Source organism: Microcaecilia unicolor, chromosome 7, assembly GCF_901765095.1.
Source record: "Microcaecilia unicolor chromosome 7, aMicUni1.1, whole genome shotgun sequence".
NCBI classification, from domain to species: domain Eukaryota; kingdom Metazoa; phylum Chordata; class Amphibia; order Gymnophiona; family Siphonopidae; genus Microcaecilia; species Microcaecilia unicolor.
In genome coordinates, this window is record NC_044037.1 from 132,607,528 (window position 1) to 132,625,203 (window position 17,676).

Genomic DNA, 17,676 nt, shown 5'->3' on the forward strand with positions numbered 1-17,676 from the left:
CTCCTTGTATCAGGGGCATGGTAAGCACACAGAACAGGAGGGCTAAGCACTTCATGTTGATAGTTTTCATAATCAAGCACTGTATCAAGATTGTACGAAGGGTAAGTGACGGCTAATGATTAAGGTAAGCAACAAAATTATTCCTAGGGTCTTAGCAAGAGCTGCTATGACAACAATCAGTATTCCAAAATATATCAAGGCTTGATATATCATTAAGTGTGACTTGGGTATGGGGGGTAAACTCTAATAGCCCCTCTTTCAATGGGATCGGGTACTTCAAAGAGACTATATATTTCCAACGGTCCCAATCCAACCTCTCTGAGAAACAGGAAAGGTATTCAATCAGTGTCAAGTACGGCGTATGTGAATAACCAAAAATCTACTACGTCACCAGTTTCTGGTCTTATTAGGAGATCGTCGGTCTGTTCAACTTGTAGACCCAAACTTCCTCCAAACAATACCAGAGTGTGAGTAACTGTTCGACTGGGGCCGAGTGTCCAATTCTCAAGTAAAGGTTCACACAGTGTCTGATATCGAGTGAGGGGATCCCAGTTGGGATTGTCTTCTGGAGCGGGGTCCCAATGGGGAAATAATAATTCACGAGGATCTAACAGGTACTCTGGGGGTACAGGACAAGACGTAGGATTTGCGTTATCAGTTACAACTTGTATGGCAGCATTACTTTGAATTTTTGTTTCAACAGTTTTTATTATTAAAGGTATCGCAAAACAACTCATCAACACATTTCAGTTACAACATAATTCCTAACCGCTATCTCTAGACAAGTATAGCGCAACACTGTGAACCTCACTTATCCCTAACATCATACATCCTAACCCCTCCCTACCCCCCTCCTCCTCGGTCCCAACACTGATCCCAGAACTCTTTACAATACAACCCCACATATCAAGGGAAAAGAGACAAGAGAAGGAAAAAAAAAAAAAGGAAACCCCTAACCAAACTTTTTAACACAAGATATATAAACATAAAGCCATGGCCTTCTCTGTATTACACATTGTTATTCATTCCGATCAAAGTACCATTCCAGGGCTTTGTCTATATAGCCCCTAATGTCCTCCTAACAATATATATGGTATCTCTTCCCTATGTGAGCATTACATAGCCATCAAATCTTCTGGGAATTTCATAATATTTTCGAGTAACCCTATGCCTCGTAACCTATACCCCTCCCCCCTTAGCCCCCCTCATTATCCCCCCTACCCCAATCCCCCTATACCTATCCCTGTTCCCACCACATCCTTCCATCCCTACCCACTCCCTCCCTCTACAGCCACCCTCCCCCCCCCTCTTTTTTTCAGAAGCTGTCCAGACTTAGTACCTCTTCCTCCTACTGCGAGCTCATTACTTTGAATTTAATATGCTAGTAGACTTCTTGCACATAGGCTGAAGATTCAGCATATGCAGAATAACATCCTTTGGATTTGGGGGCCTGGGGTTATGGATTTGGTGGATGAGAAGGCAATTCAAGAGTGTTTTGTGGAATTGTATACCCCTGAGATTGCAGTGGCAGAGGCTGCTATTGATCGGTACTTAAAAGGGGATGCAGCTAGCTCAAGTCCAGCAGCAGGAGGTGACGTTGTTAGATCATCCTATCTCGGGGTTTGAAGTGAGGCAGGCTTTGCGCATGATGAAACCAGGAAAGTCTTCTGGGTTAGATGATTTTTCGGTGGTGTTTTACAAGCGTTTCCAGCATCTGTTGATGGACTTTGCTTCACTTGTTTAACTCCCCTATTTTATGCATTTGGCAGGGGTTACTCTCATATCTAAGGATGGGAAGGATCCAACCTAATGTGGGTCTTATCACCCCATCTCCTTGCTGGGTATTGACACAAAAATTCTGATCTGGATTCTGGCAGACAGGTTAATGTGCATTGTGCCTGGTCTGGTGCATCCCGACCATTCTGGCTTTATAGTGGGTTAGTAGACTGGGGATAATATCCACTTGGTGTTGAATATCATGAATCAAGCAAGGCATGGACACCAGGGTCTGGTCCTCCTTTCTGTGGACGCGGAGAAAGCCCTTCCTGGCCCTTCCTGTTCCAGGTTCTGGGGTGTTTGGGCTGGAACCCCAGTTCTTGAGCTGAGTGCGGGTGATTTATCATGAGCCCCTGGTCTGAATGAAAGTGAATGGCAGTTATTCAGCTGTGTTTGAATTACAGCGAGGCACACACCAGGGCAGTACCGTCACCTCTCATTTTTGTGCTGGTGATAGAGCCACTAGCTCAGCAGATTCGCAAGCAGGAGGCTATTAGTGGGGTTCGGGTGCATGGAGTGGACTATAGGATTACCCTGTTCGTGGACGATATTTTGTTTACTTTGGCGGACCCATCATTTACAATGACTGGCTGATCAAATTCATCATTCATTTTTTCTGCAGACATGGCATCCTACATGGACTCTTGTTTTATCTTTTCCTGTTGCTTATTGTTCCACTGGTGTATCTGCATTCATTCTCTGTATTCCAATGGCCTGTGCACTGTGGTCCGCTGAAGCTATTCTTTCCATTCTTTGTTGGATACCCTCCCAAACTTGAGTGGAATATGCAGCAATCCAATTGGGACCATAGTAGCACTGTCCCTGCCATGGGAATTGTTGCCCCAGGTAATAACCCTGAATAAGACAACTCACATGAGACTGCAAGAAGGGACTCAGGTTCATGGGTGGCCATAGTGGGTGTTGCCAATCCTAAGCAGGTGGTGCAGGAAATTAACGCCAGAAATTTTAGAAGCTGGGATTGTCAAACCCCACTGTAGCCACTGTTGTGGGGTGGATGATTATGCAATAACTTCTGTAGGTGTAGGAGATATTAAAAAGTCTGTGACAGTAGATGAAGTAGGATCAGCTACATAACCTGAGCTGTTTCCAATATTGTGTTCTCTGCCTCCATGCCACTGGCAGTGGGACTAGAAGGGCTAACTTTCACCAGGACCTCATTTCTCTTTGTGTGTTTTTTGATCATCACAGCAGGATTTTCTGCATTGGTATTATGCTGTTATTACTACTACTACTTTTTTTTTTTTTTTTTTTAAACAACAATAGAAAGTTCTCCATGGAAATATCAAGAGCCAACAAACAGCGATGACCATCAAACAAAGAGGCAAAATGGTCAGAAGATTCTAGATTCATTCAAATATAATCTACTATAATAAAAAGCGCCTCCAACGTTCTGAAGCTGACTCCATGGCAGTGAAGGGGTTGTAGGGTTCGTGCTGCCTGTATCCATCGCCTGTCCTGACGTTTGCATGCTTCCTGGTTCATCACAAGCAGCAGTGACCAACCACAGGATAGCAGCACGAGGCACACCAACTTACCCTCAGTCAACGCCCAACGTCGCCGGCATCAACACTGCCGGTACTGCCGCCACTACCACCCCCCTGCAAACCACTCGCCACCTCCCTGACAACCCCCCTCCCAGACACACGACGCTCTCTCCCCAGGGTCCGCAGCCAACATCGCCTCCGCTCCTCCCCTCCACCCCGAGGTCGACGCCACCGGGCCGGGCCCCCTGCATTGAAATAGCAGTCTCACTACCATGAAAGCAGCGCTGCAGGCAGCAGAACGCCTCCCTTCAGCCCTTCTTCCCTCCTTGGGTCCCGCCCTCGCGGAAGTTGCGTCAGACTAGGGCGGGACACAGGGAGGGAAGGAGGCCCGAAGGGAGGCATTCTGCTGCCTGCAGCGCTGCTTTCACAGAGGTGAGACTGCAATTTCCATGCAGAGGGCAGACTGTAGACGACTGAGGGTGGGTGGGACTGCGGCGCCGGGCCCCCCTTGGAGCCCCAGGCCCGGGAAATTTTTGCCCCCCCCCCCCCCTTTGTAGCTATGTCTCCACCCCCTCCCAGTTCAGCGGGGGGGGGGGGGGGGGGGGTCCAGAGACCTGAGAGGGGGGGGAGAGAGGAGGAGGGGGTCCTGAGACCATTCTCACACACACACACTCTCTCACAGACACACTCGCACCCACACTCACTCTCTCTCTGTCACACACACACACACACTCGCACATTCACTCTCTTCTCTCACACAGTCACTCTCACACACTCTCTCAAACATACACACTCCGAGGAAAACCTTGCTAGCACCCGTTTCATTTGTGTCAGAAACGGGACTTTTATACTAGTCTTTAATAATAAGGACCTGACATGGCCGTGTTTCAGCATATATTGCCTGTGTCAGAGGTCTGTGACTGTCTCATATATTCAAATATGAACAGTTGGTCAGTATCAATTTATAGCTTTATCGTTCAGAAATGGCATACTACAATCACTTTCACTTCCAACAAAGTCCAAGTTATTGCATATAGTCATAAGTAGAAGTATGTGGCTCCAGAGGTGGTTGTGGCTACAGGTGTAGGTGTGACAAACAGTATAGATGAATCTACACCACAGATTATAGATCAACGGCATGGCCCTCGAGAGAAGGTTATTTGATGGGGAATTATACAACCTTAGTTTTCATCCACATTTGACTATACCAACAATACTTTCTTTTTTTTTTTTAATTTATAGAAGTCTTTATTGAAGTATATGAAAGACATTACAAAGCCATCAACATGAGCTCACGTGTCTTTATAAAACAATGCATCACATAAACTCTCAAATACATATAGGTAACTAACAAAGTGCTTCTAGATTTTATAACAAGGAATTTTCTTCACATACTCCCCCCCCTGCAAAAAAAAACCCAACCCAACCCCCCTCCCCTCAGCCCCCCTTCTCCCCCCCCCCCCCCCCCCCCCCCCCCCCCACCAGATTCTTAACACTTACAGTGAGACGTAAAAGGTTCCCAAATGGCCTCCCAGTTTTATTACGCAAGGCCCAAAGCCTCTCCATTTCACAAATGTACCACAACTTGTTTAACCATTTAATCAAAGAAGGGACCTGAGAGGTCTTCCAATGAGCTGCCAAGATAACCCTTGCAGCAGCCATAGCATGATGAACCAAAAGGGATTGCGATGGGGAAAGGCCAGGGGATTTCTTAGGGAACAGAAAAAATTCTGGTGACCACTTAATAGGCCTAGAAAGCCATCTCTGGAGTCTATGCTGTATAGCTTTCCAGAAAGCCCTAACACAAGACCACCAGAGATGACCCATTGTACCTTTCTGTCCACAACCCCTCCAACACAGCAAGGCGCCTCAGGGAACATATGATGCAGTCAAGCTGGAGTCAAATACCATCTCTGTATAAAACCTTTACAGCACTTTCTTTAAAGGGGACCGAGATAGAAATCCTAGACAATGCACATTCCATAAAGTTCCAATCATCATCACCCAATGTCAAGCCCAATTCTTGATGCCACCGTGCACGATGCTCAAAGGGAGGCTGCACTCGCCTAAGCTGAAACATATACAGGCATGTGATAAGACATCTCGTTCCCTTGGAATCCTCACAAAGATCTTCTAAAAAGGAATCCTCACTAAGTACTTTTGTCTTTATATCAGCCGCTGAGAGAAAGTGCTTCACCTGAATATAGGCAAAAATATCTTTTGGAGAAATTGCTTAAGTGTCAACCAAACTAGTAAAAGGAATAAAGGCACCCTCATCAAAAAACTGACCCCAAGTCTCCAAGCCTGCCGAAAACCAACGTGAAAAGGTCCCCAATTCAACCCCAGGCCGGAAAAGTGGATTATTGGTTAATGGAGGAGTGTGGTAGCCGTGTTAATGGTTAATGGAGTAAGCTCAGAAAGGACAAACTCAAGCTTAGCAAACAGACCATCCCAATAGCAAAAAGTTGTCAAAACAGATGGACAAACTTCTCTCCCCAATACACAAAATCTTCTGGGGAGCCATACTAAGGAACGCAAGGGACACGGGCCAACCGAAACATGCTCCAATTCAATCCACCTCTTCTGTGGACTTGCATGAAACCACTCAATAGCAGCTCGAGCCTGTGTGGCTTTATAATATACATTCGGAACGTCTAAATCACCATTTTTCTGATCTCAATAAAGCAATGCCCTAGAAAGACGCAGCCTCTTATTAGACCAAATGAAACGAAGGAGGCGATCCTGAAGCCCTGAGAGAAAATTGCGAGATAAACGAAGAGGGAGCACCTGGAAAAGGTACATCAACCTCGGCAAAACATTCATTTTCAATGTTGCTATCCGACCAAACCAGGATAACTACAATGGAGCCCCAAGCCTCCAGATCTTTATATAACTCCCACAATAGAGTAGGATAATTAGCCGTAAACAGAAGAATCCACAGATATTTAACACTTCGAGTTACCCACCTAAAAGAGAAAGCATGTTGCAAAGACTGTAAAATCAGGCTCGAGATACCCACTGCCATAGCCTCTGACTTGGTCATATTAAGCTTGCAGGGCCGGTCTTAGCAAGTGCGGGGCCCTATGCAGACCAATTTGACGGGGCCCCACCCTAGCCCCACCCCACCCTAACTCTGCCCCACCCTAGCTCCGCCCCCACCCTAGCTCCACCCCCACCCTAGCTCCAGAGCCGGCCACCCCTCCCTCCGAGCTCCAAGGCCCCCAGCTCCAGGGCTTGTCGATCCTGCACAGTCAATGCCAACTGAAAACCATGTCTTTTTCACAAACACAGATATACCCTAATCCACTATAGAATAAGTAGTAATATTTAAACTTTCTATTTAGACAAAAATTAAACTGAACCCCCAAGATGCCAGACTCTGCATACAATACAACACCACAGAAACAGAAAATGTCCCCTAGTACTGTGCAAAATATAAAGACAACAGATGTAAATTTGAAAAAAAACTAACAAATACCAATCACCACTTTACAAATTAACAAATAGAAATAAAACAAATATAGAAAATAAAATAATACCATTTTATTGGACTAATACATTTAGCATTCAGAGGCCAAAACCTCCGTCCTCAGGTCAATACAGTATAGAGCTGTTACAGTATCCTATCCTGACCTGAGGAAGGGGGCTTTGTTCTCCGAACGTTTGTCAAAATGTATTAAAATTAGTCCAATAAAAAGATTACCTTATTTACATGTTCTATTATAAACATTTATTAACACAGCTACAATACTATATCCTAAAGCAAAAAAATAAAAATATATATTTTATTTACAGTTTGTCGTCTCTGGTTTCTGCTTTCCTCATCTTCTTTTCACTGTCTTCCTTCCATCCAGCATCTGTCTTCGCTCTCTCTCTGCCATCCAGTGTCTGCCCTCTCTGCTGTCCCCTCCATCCAATGTCTGCCCTCTCTCCCTGCCCCTTTCGTGCACATCTGCCCTCTATCTCTGCCCCTTCCATTCACTGTCTGCCCTTTCTATCCCTTCCATCCACTGTCTGCCCTTTCTCTCTGCCCCTTCAATCCACCATTTGCCCTCCCTCTCCCATCCATCCGGGTCTGCCCTCCCTCTCGCTCCCCCTTCCATCCAGGATCTGCCCCTCTCTCTGCCCCCAGTTCCAGCCCCACTATCCCACCAGTCCCCCGTTTCAGCCCCAGCCCTTTTCTCCCACCAGTCCTGAGCTTCAGCCCCCAGCCACTCCCCTCCCTGTCCCCTTTTAAACCCCAGTCCCCAGCCCTTTTCTCTCACCAGTCCCAAGCTTCAGCCCCAGCCACTTCTCCCTATCTCCTTTTCAGCCCCCAGTACCCACAGTTTCAGCCCCTGCCCCTTTTCAGCCTCCAGTCCCAGTACTAGCCCCCTTATCCCACCTACCCTCCTTTTCAGCCCCCAGTTCCAGCCCCCTTCATCCACATGCCTTGTAATAGAGCCCCCCTTTTCAGCCCCAGAACCATTCTCCCACCTGACCCACGCATGCCCTATTTTCCCACCAGCCCCATGCATGGCCCCCATTTCCCATATGGCCCCTTCTCAAACCCCAGTTCCAGCCCCCTCCCCCCATCTGAGAACCCCCATCCCACACCCTTCTCCCATTTGAGTCCCCCTTACCCCCTCCCCCCATCTGAGAACCCCCACCCTGCAACCTTCTCCCATCTGAGTCCCCCTTCCCCCTCCCCCATCTGAGAACCCCCATCCCACACCCTTCTCCCATCTGAGTCGCCCCCCAACCCGACCCGACCCACCTACCAACTCCTGCTGCACCCACTAACTTTAAAAAAAAAATTGAGAATTGAGTAGCAGGCAGCACCTCGCGTCTGCCCTGCTAGTAAAAAATCTCCTGCACGTCGTCGGGCCGGCCTTCCCGCATTAAGTCCCGCCCTCCTCTGAGGTAATAGGCTCCTCCCGCATTAAGTCCCACCCTCCTCTGAGATAATAGCCTATTACCTCAGAGGAGGGCGGGACTTAATGCGGGAAGAGCCTATTACTTCAGAGGAGGGCGGGACTTAATGCGGGAAGGCCGGCCCGACGACGTGCAGGAGATTTTTACTAGCAAGGCAGACGCGAGGCCCTGCCTGCTACTCGGCGCTTCTCAAATTTTTTATGGAACAGCGATCGATCGTCGGGGGGGGGGGGGGAACGGCGGGCAGGGTGACCTCAGGCGCGCCGCGCGGGGCCCCCTTGAGCGCGGGGCCCTATGCGGCCGCCTCGGTCGCCTCGCCCTAAGACCGGCCCTGTAAGCTTGAACCCTGAAACGGCAGAATAATCTGCTAAAAGCTGAAGTAAGTTAGGCACGGAGAGCAACGGCTTAGTTAACGAAAGCAAGATATCATCAAACATTGCGAGCTTATACTCCTGACCGCCCACCATTATACCCGCGATATTAGGGTTCGAACGAATAGCAATGGCAAGAGGTAAGAGGTTCCATAACCAGGGCAAATAGCATCGGCGAGAGAGGACATCCCTGCCGAGTCCCCCGATGCAAAGGAAACAGAGGAGATTTACCCCCATTAATTCGCACACATGCTTTAGGGGAGTTATAAAGGGCCTGAGTCCAATCCCTAAATCCTGACCCAAAACCCAGATGCTCCATAACGCTTATCATAAAAGGCCAGTGCACCCGATCAAACGCCTTCTCGGCATCCAATCCCATAAGACACATAAGGGCTTTTGATGTAGTGGCCACATGCAGTAAATTGACCATTCGTCGAACATTATCTTTCGCTTGTCTGTGGGAAACAAACCCAACCTGATCTGGATGAACCAGATCAGGCAAAACTTTGGCCAGACGATTTGCTAAAACCTTAGCTATGATTTTAACATCAAAGATAAGAATGGAAATAGGGCGGTACGAGGCACATTCTGTCTTATTTTTACCATGCTTCCATCATAGAAGGAGGTAATGCCTCCCCCTCCCGGACTCCATTAAGAACTTCAACCAAGAGGGGAGTGAGCTCCCCCCTAAAAGACCTATAAAAATCATTTGGTAAGCCATCTAAACCAGGGGCCTTTCCCCTAGGAAGGTCCTTAATAACCTTAATAACTTCATCCACCTTAACAGGACCATTCAGCATACATCTTTGCTGGTCAGTTAAGGAAGGAAGGTCCTGAGAAGCTAAAAAGGCCTCAATCGCCTCCTGATGAATCAAGGAGTCCGCCGAGTATAAAGACTATTAAAAGGCCTGAAAACGCTGCCTAATTAAAGCGGCATTAGTTAACACTGACTTATTACCATCCCCAATCTTAAGAATAGTACGATCGAATCTTAAGTATATAAGTATTGCCATACTGGGAAAGACCAAAGATCCATCAAGTCCAGCATCCTGTTTCCAACAGTGGACAATCCAGATCACAAATATCTGGAAAGATCCCAAAAAAGTACAACACATTTTATACTGCTTATCCCAGAAATAGTGGATTTTCCCTAAGTCCGTTTAATAACGGTCTATGGACTTTTCCTTTAGGAAGCCGTCCAAACCTTTTTTAAACTCCGCTAAGCTAACCGCCTTTACCACATTCTCTGGCAACAAATTCCAGAGTTTAATTACACATTGAGTGAAGAAACATTTCTCCGATTCGTTTTAAATTTACTACATTGTAGCTTCATCGCATGCCCCCTAGTCCTAGTATTTTTGGAAAGCGTAAACAGATGCTTCACATCTACCTGTTTAACTCCACTCATTATTTTATAGACCTCTATCATATCTCCCCTCAGCCGCCTTTTCTCCAAGCTGAAGAGCCCTAGCTGCTTTAGCCTTTCCTCATAGGGAAGTCGACCCATCCCCTTTATCATTTTCGTCGCCCTTCTCTGCACCTTTTCTAATTCCACTATATCTTTTTTGAGATACGGCGACCAGAATTGAACACAATATTCAAGGTGCGGTCGCACCATAGAGCAATACAAAGGCATTATAACTTCCTCATTTTTGTTTTCCATTCCTTTCCTAATAATACCTAACATTCTATTTGTTTTCTCAGCCGCAGCAGCACACTGAGCAGAAGGTTTCAACGTATCATCAACGATGACACCTAGATCCCTTTCTTGGTCCGTGACTCCTAACGTGGAACCTTGCATGACGTAGCTATAATTCAGGTTCCTCTTTCCCACGTGCATCACTTTGCACTTGCTCACATTAAACGGCATCAACCATTTAGACACCCAGTCTCGTAAGGTCCTCTTGTAATTTTTCACAATCCTCCCGCGATTTAACTACGTTGAATAACTTTGTGTCATCAGCAAATTTAATTACCTCACTAGTTACTCCCATCTCTAGGTCATTTATAAATATGTTAAAAAGCAGCGGTCCCAGCACAGACCCCTGGGGAACCCCACTAACTACTCTTCTCTATTGAGAATAATGACCATTTAACCCTACTCTCTGGTTTTCTATCTTTTAACCAGTTTTTAATCCACAATAGAACACTACCTCCTATCCCATGACTCTCCAATTTCCTCTGGAATCCTTCATGAGGTACTTTGTCAAACACCTTCTGAAAATCCAGATGCACAATATCAACCGGCTCACCTTTATCCACATGTTTGTTCACCCCTTCAAAGAAATGTAGTAGATTGGTGAGGCAAGATTTCCCTTCACTAAATCCATATTGACTGTCTCATTAATCCATGCTTTTGAATATGCTCTGTAATTTTGTTCTTAATAATCTTCGCTGCCTCAATCTTAAAGCCAACAAATGACCTGGTTTATTATGACTGAAGTAATGCAGCTGCTGCTGACCATGAATAAACAGCAATTGGTCCGAATAAATATTATCCAAGTGCAGACTCAAGGCTTGAATCTGCCTCAAGACCAATATCGAATGAGAGGCCTTATGAAGGCCCTCCAAACAAGACAACTGAGAAACACAATCTACAACTTCCTTTCGCCTAGCCCGAGCCTGAATGCTAGCATGTTTTAAGAAAACCCCCCCAGGTTACAGCCTTTAAAGCGTCCCATACAGTCCCCAAGGAAGGACCCAAGTTCAAATTAATCTCAAGGTATTCCAACAAATGTGCTCGATAAGCAGCCAAGAGCTTTTTGTCCTTCAGCAAAGAAACATTTAACGTCCACCTGCTATCCTTATCTTCCTCACCCATGGACGAAATCCTTACCCAGGTCAGGGCATGATCAGAGATAGTAATGGGATCAATACCTGACTGACAACTTCCCTGAATCATAGAAATATCAAATAGTAAATGATCAATATGAGAGTAGGAATCATGAGAGCGAGAATAGAAATAATATCCCGGTCTCTAGGATGATGTAATCTCCACACATCGCACAACCCTAATGAATGCGCTAGCTCAACCAAAGCCTTCGAATTCTTTACATCCGTGCACGAAGCCACCCCAGACTTATCCAACGCTGGGTCAAAATACGCATTAAAATCGCCACCCAGCACCAATTTACCATAAGGATCAGATTGAACAACCTTGACAAAAAACTCCCCCTGAGATTCGTTGGGTGCATAAACCGCCACCAAAGAAAACGGAAGTTATTCAATAATATCTGCAGCATCAGGAATCTACCAGCAGGATCACGCCTAATCTTCACCACCTGAGTCTGCAGGGAAGAGTGGAACAAAATTGCAACCCCCCGTTTCCTCGACGCATCAACAGCGGAGGCACAAATGACATGTGGGTAATGATGATGGTTCAAATATTTCTCGTGTTCCCACTTTAAATGAGTCTCTTGGAGAAAAACCACATGTGCTTTATGGAACAACAATTCCTTAAATATCTTTTGACGCTTTTGAGGAGAGTTCAATCCTTAACATTATATGACAAAAAGTGTAAATCAGCACACATTTATTGTTCTAAATACAGGCTTATTAACTCTAATAAAATAGGGCAACCAATGCACACCCGAACCTAACCTGATGAAGAGGGAAGAAAAGGAAAAAGGAAAAAGGAAAAAAAAAAGGATCCCCACCACTCCAACCCCCCCCCCCCCTCCATAGAAGAAACTTCTCCCATTTACCCCCTCCTTACCTACCCTTCCACACCTCATATACCACCAGACAGTAGCTATCTTACACCACTGACTGGGAACTCTGGAGGAAGAACCCCACATAACCCGACCACTCAATCTCCACCCTGACCCCTCCCCCATGCATACATACACATCCCCCTACCTAACAGACCACTCCCTCTCCACATCTTCAATTAACTCCTCCCCTACTCCATCCACACACCCCATCATTCCCCATTCCTAACCCTCTCACAACTAACGAACATTCACCCCTAACGCCTCCCCCTTAAAAGGGAATCAGGGTAACACAAATAAACCCAAGGCAAATGGAAATTTTACAGCCAGTCCAACTAGTCAATTCAGACCACTCCCTGTGCATTCTTGGTCTGGCTGGCAACTCTCTTCCACTTCTGAAGCTTAGCCCTTACAGTCGGTCCCACAGCGACCGGTGGGACTGCCGTGGTCATCAAACCGGCTCCATGTAATATCTTCCAAACATCCGATAACAGCCTACTCCGATGCAGCTTCCCCTCCACAGTGAAACAAAGTGCAAATGGAAAAGCCCAACGATAAGGGATTTTATTCTTTACCAAAACTTCCAGCGCTGGTTTCATAGCACGCCTCTGAGACAGGGTAAACTGAGACAAATCTTGAAACACCGCCACTTTAGCTTCATTATATTCCACAAAGGGAACCTGGCGCGCTCGTTGCAGCACTTGCTCCTTAACCAAAAAAGAAGCAAAGCAAACTATAATGTCCCGTGGGCGATTGTCCACCGGTTTCCCCAGGGCTCTGTGTGCCCGTTCAATCGCCATCTCTTCTGACCCCATCAATTTTCCACAGATCGATCTCACTACTGTAGCTACATCCTCTTTGTTTCCCGATTCAGGAACACCACTGAGGAGGAAGTTGTTTCAACGACCACTATTTTGCAAATCGTCAATTTTATGCTGCAGGTCATCATAAGAAGCCAGCATCTGTGAGACGAGCCTCTGCCCCACTCAGCTGTTCTTCCTGTCCATCCACTCGAGCCTCTAAATCCTCCACTCAGCCCTCCAGCTCCTTCAGCTCCACACTCAAAACATTCATCTGCTCCAGTATTTCCTCCTTGGATGTCTTTATTTTGTCCCGGATTGTTGCTAGGCACTTCTTGAGCTCCTTAGAGAGACCTCGGGTCGGAGGGGCCGAACCTGCTTCCGTTAGTGACGGGGTTAAATCAGAGTCAGAGTGGGAAAGTTGGGCCTCGGAAACATGGCACCTTGTGGTCTTGCTAACAGACCGAGCCTGCAGCTTCTCAGCCTCTTTCCGTGCCGCCGACATAGACACGCGCCGACTCTTCAAATCACCTCCCAAAACCCACTACAATCACCGGAGGAGGGGAAAACACAGTTCAGGGCGGATTAACGCTAACACAGCAAATTTATTAGAGAGGACGCTTCGGAGCTAGAAGATTAAGCAGCCATCGATGCCCGTGACGTCACTTCCTCCTACCAACAATACTTTCTAATAATTCTAGTTCTCAAATTTTATTTCTTCTTGATTTGCTTTCAAAGTCCTTTAGTCTTAGTTGCTGTATCTCAGCTTGCTTCAACAATTAATTTAATTTTCATCAGACCTCAGCTCTAACTTATACCTGTTCCCTTGTCTTTGACAATTTATGCTATTTTAATTAACAAGTACAATCATACTTTAAGAGTGTTAGGAAGACATGGGGTTTTTTTTAGGTTTGTTTTAGGTTTATCAATTCTTTACCTATGGACTAACTGCACGATGAAACAAGACAATCATTTTTTTTTACTCAAAAGTCTTACAGTCAAGAAGCATTTTTTTTCCAATTTCTACTCTACAACCTTATGATCCATCTCTGCAAATTATTTCACTAGCAAACCTACTGTATGATGCTTTCCTACAAGGTTTATTTGAATGCATGCCACTAAAGATTAAACTTTGCTCCTGTACTGAATCAAAAATTCCACCATTTGCACCTGCATCATAGGACTTTTGTTTGAAAGATTCTGGATATACTAACTTTCTGTAATACAATAAAAGCGATTTACATATTACATACAAGTACAGTAGGTATTTTTCCTGTCCTTAAGTCAGCTCACAATCTAAGTTTTGTACCTAGGGCAATGGATGATTAAGTAACTTGCCCAAGGAGCTATAGAGGGAATCAAACTTGGTTTACCCGGATTCTTAGCTCACCCCACTAACCATTAGGCTGCTCCTCTACTTTTGCTGTCTTTCATAATAGAGAAAAAAAAACAACAAAAACAGGTAATGATTTTAAGTGCTGCAGTTTTCCCCACTTCTGCCTGTTTATTTCAAGTTTATTTAAAAAGGTAGCTTTCTCTATCAGTTGTATGAACCCAGGCATGCTTTTCACTGTGGAGACCAAAGCAAAACTGGGCAGGAAGCCCTCTACAAAATGATATCCTTCGGTTGAATTCAAGCCCTAATGGGGAAGAAAGCTAATCTCAATGTAGCAAAAACTACACACTACTCTTAGTGTAAACAGTATGAATGTGACATTGAAGAGTCAACGGTCTTAATTCTCACAACTCATAAGACTAAATCATGCATGGTATTAATAATAAACACTAAAGACAGTCGACAGTCAATTGACTAAACATCTTGAGTTCTTCAGAAATAAGCTCATTTGTGAGGAGGGAAGTAACAATAAAACCCAATGAGGGAGGAGCAGTAAACTCCACTGCTAATATTTTCCGTGTAGCACAACCTTATCACCCCTTCATCTCACTAACCTTTACTATGAAGATTGTTACGTGCCCGCACCAAGTCAGGGTCATCTGCATCAACTCCCAAAATTCTCATGGTGATGTAGTTAAGGGCTGTACCAAATACTGTTGACTTGTCCTCGATGTGCCTAAACACCATTAAAAAGCAAAAGCAGAGTTAACCACTAACTATAAAGAAGAGAACAACAAGAGTGGAATAATAGAACCATTAATCCTTGTCAGTTGATACCAAGAGTGGAGTGATAGTCACTAACTGTGGAAGCGTTGCTTTGCTCTTTCTTTTTTGTTTAGTGACTCTTGTGAAAACACCAAAAGTAGAACAGTCCCCAGTTTAGAGGCTGACTGAAACCGAATCAGCAGCAGCAATTTGCTAATCGGTTTATTGCTGAAACTGAAAAGTCTCCCCTGTACTCCTGAAGAGAGCGTTTACTCCCAGGCCACAGCAACCCCCTCCTCTCCCCTCCCGTAGAGACCAGACCTGTAGAGCTGCTGCCACTACCATTACCCTCCTCCCCACCCCCCAACAGAGACCAGGTCCTGACAGGCTGGGCGGACTAGCCACCCGCCCTGCTGGAAAAGAGTGGGTGCTGCCAAGCCAGCTCCCCTGACCACCCTCCCCAGGGATACCTTTTACTGCCCTGGTGATATAGTGGCCTCTTCAGGGCAAGTGCTATCCCAGTTACTCCTATCCCTGCCAGGGCTGAATTTCGGCTGAAACCCAAACTCTGATTCTGGGCCAGTTTTGGTGCCGAAACGATCAACCTCTACCCCAATTAATACCAAGAGTGGTGTGTTTTTATAGCTATGTCAATGGACATTTCACAGTGCTCAGTATAGAATCTCTGCTTACACAAATACAAGGACCATTACAGCAGTGCTTCTCAACCCAGTCCTCAGGGCACACCCAGTGAGGTTTTCAGGATATCTACAATGAATATGCAAGAGACAGGAGACAGTGCATGCAAATCTTAGAATGTAAATCTCTCTCATGCACAATGTGAAAGAGTGCCTCAGTCACTGCCTGCTGCAGAGCTTAAGAGTGCATGTTTCTCTGTAAGGCACTCCTGAAATCCTGTGTTTAGAAAGAGACACTAAGAAACTGGAGTAAGCCTACCTACCTTCATAAATAGCAGCCAGATGAGAAAAAACCTGAGTAAAGGGGATGGGATGAGATTTGATATACCGCCTTTCTATGGTTATAATCAAAGCAGTTTACATATTATATGCAAGTACTTGGGGCAACTGAGGGTTAAGTGACTTGCTCATATTAACACAGTAAGAGATGGAAGATAAAGACCCAAATGGTCCATCCGGTCTGCCCAATAATATTCATATATCAATTCAAAATTAAATCAACAATGAATGTGATATCATATACTTGATCATGGTATTTCTTTGGTATTTCTGAGACATAGACCATACAAGTCTGCCCGGCACTGTCTTCAATGGAGTTTCCGTCAAAGCTCTCTTCAGCCCAACCTACAACCAGATTGCTATATTCTACCTGGCACTGTCCTCACTGGAGTTTTCATCAAAGCTCTCTCCAGCCCATCCAACAATCAGATTGCTGCGGGACTCAGACCATACAAGACAGCCCAGCACCAGTCTTAGTTGATACAGCCAGAGTTGCCATTTAAGCACCACTTGATATGCAAAAACACATATGCAACCCTGTAAGTTTTGTTTTTTTATACAGTTCATTTTCTAACTAGAGATCTTCTGTGTTTATCCTACACCTTTTTGAATTCTGCCACAGTTTTTTTCTCCAACACCTCCCTTGGGAGGACATTTCAGGCAACCACCCTCTTAGTCTACCACCCCGCAATCTCAATTCATGTCCTCTCTTTTTACCATTATCCCTTCTCAGGAAAATATTTGTTTATATATTAATACCTTTCAAGTATTTAAACATCTGCATTGTTTCTCCCGTCCCTCCTCTCCTCTAGGAGTTTTTTCTCATATGTCTTTTGGCGCAAGCCCATATCATTTTTGTTGCCCTCCTCTAGACCACTTCAAGTCTTCTTACATCTTTAGTAAGATACGGCCTCCAATAATTCTATAGGGGCAACAATTGTGAGGGTGGATACTTCTGTACCACGTCGTAGTTCACCTGAGCCTACTATGATCCATCTATTCTTAGGTGGTTTTATTCTTTGAGGCAGTGGTGAGAAATTGGTATGATTCTGAGCAGCGATAGAAGCTGCTGTAATTGCATCCAATTCCTGCTTTAGTTTGCTGAACTCCTGTTTTATAGTAGCAAGCTGAAGACAGATAGGACAAGCCTTAAGCGTCCACATGGTGTGCCTTGGAACTAACGTGCCACAATTACACAGAATAAAAGTAATCTTGATTGGTTAGAATGGGTATGAACAGGTGTACTGTGATAGGGTTAACTGCCTGTGTACAACTGAGAAGTAATGTTAATGACTTTTGAGTAGAAAACCCTGGAGGGAGGGTGGAGTGTGGGATAGTCCCAGTGAGTTATACAAGGCCTCTATCAAAAAGTTCTCTAGGAGTGGCAAACAATGACACAGTTTGCTAAAACAATCAAATTCAGTTTGATATAACAATTTCTGCTAGAAACTTTTTCTCCTGTAAATCTAAATATCCCCAATAACTATAGCAGTTTCATCAATGTGTGTGCAAATTAAGCCAG

General features: G+C 45.2%; 1 protein-coding gene across 1 annotated transcript in view; it reads right to left on the reverse strand.

Annotated features, from left to right (window-relative positions):
• The window catches only part of LSS (lanosterol synthase), a 968,970-nt gene that overhangs the window by 700,592 nt on the left and 250,702 nt on the right, over positions 1–17,676 (reverse strand). Inside the window, exon 5 of the mRNA XM_030210819.1 lies at positions 15,027–15,148. Within this exon, the coding sequence (XP_030066679.1) occupies positions 15,027–15,148 (122 nt within the window). The remainder of the gene's footprint in view (positions 1–15,026; positions 15,149–17,676) is intronic.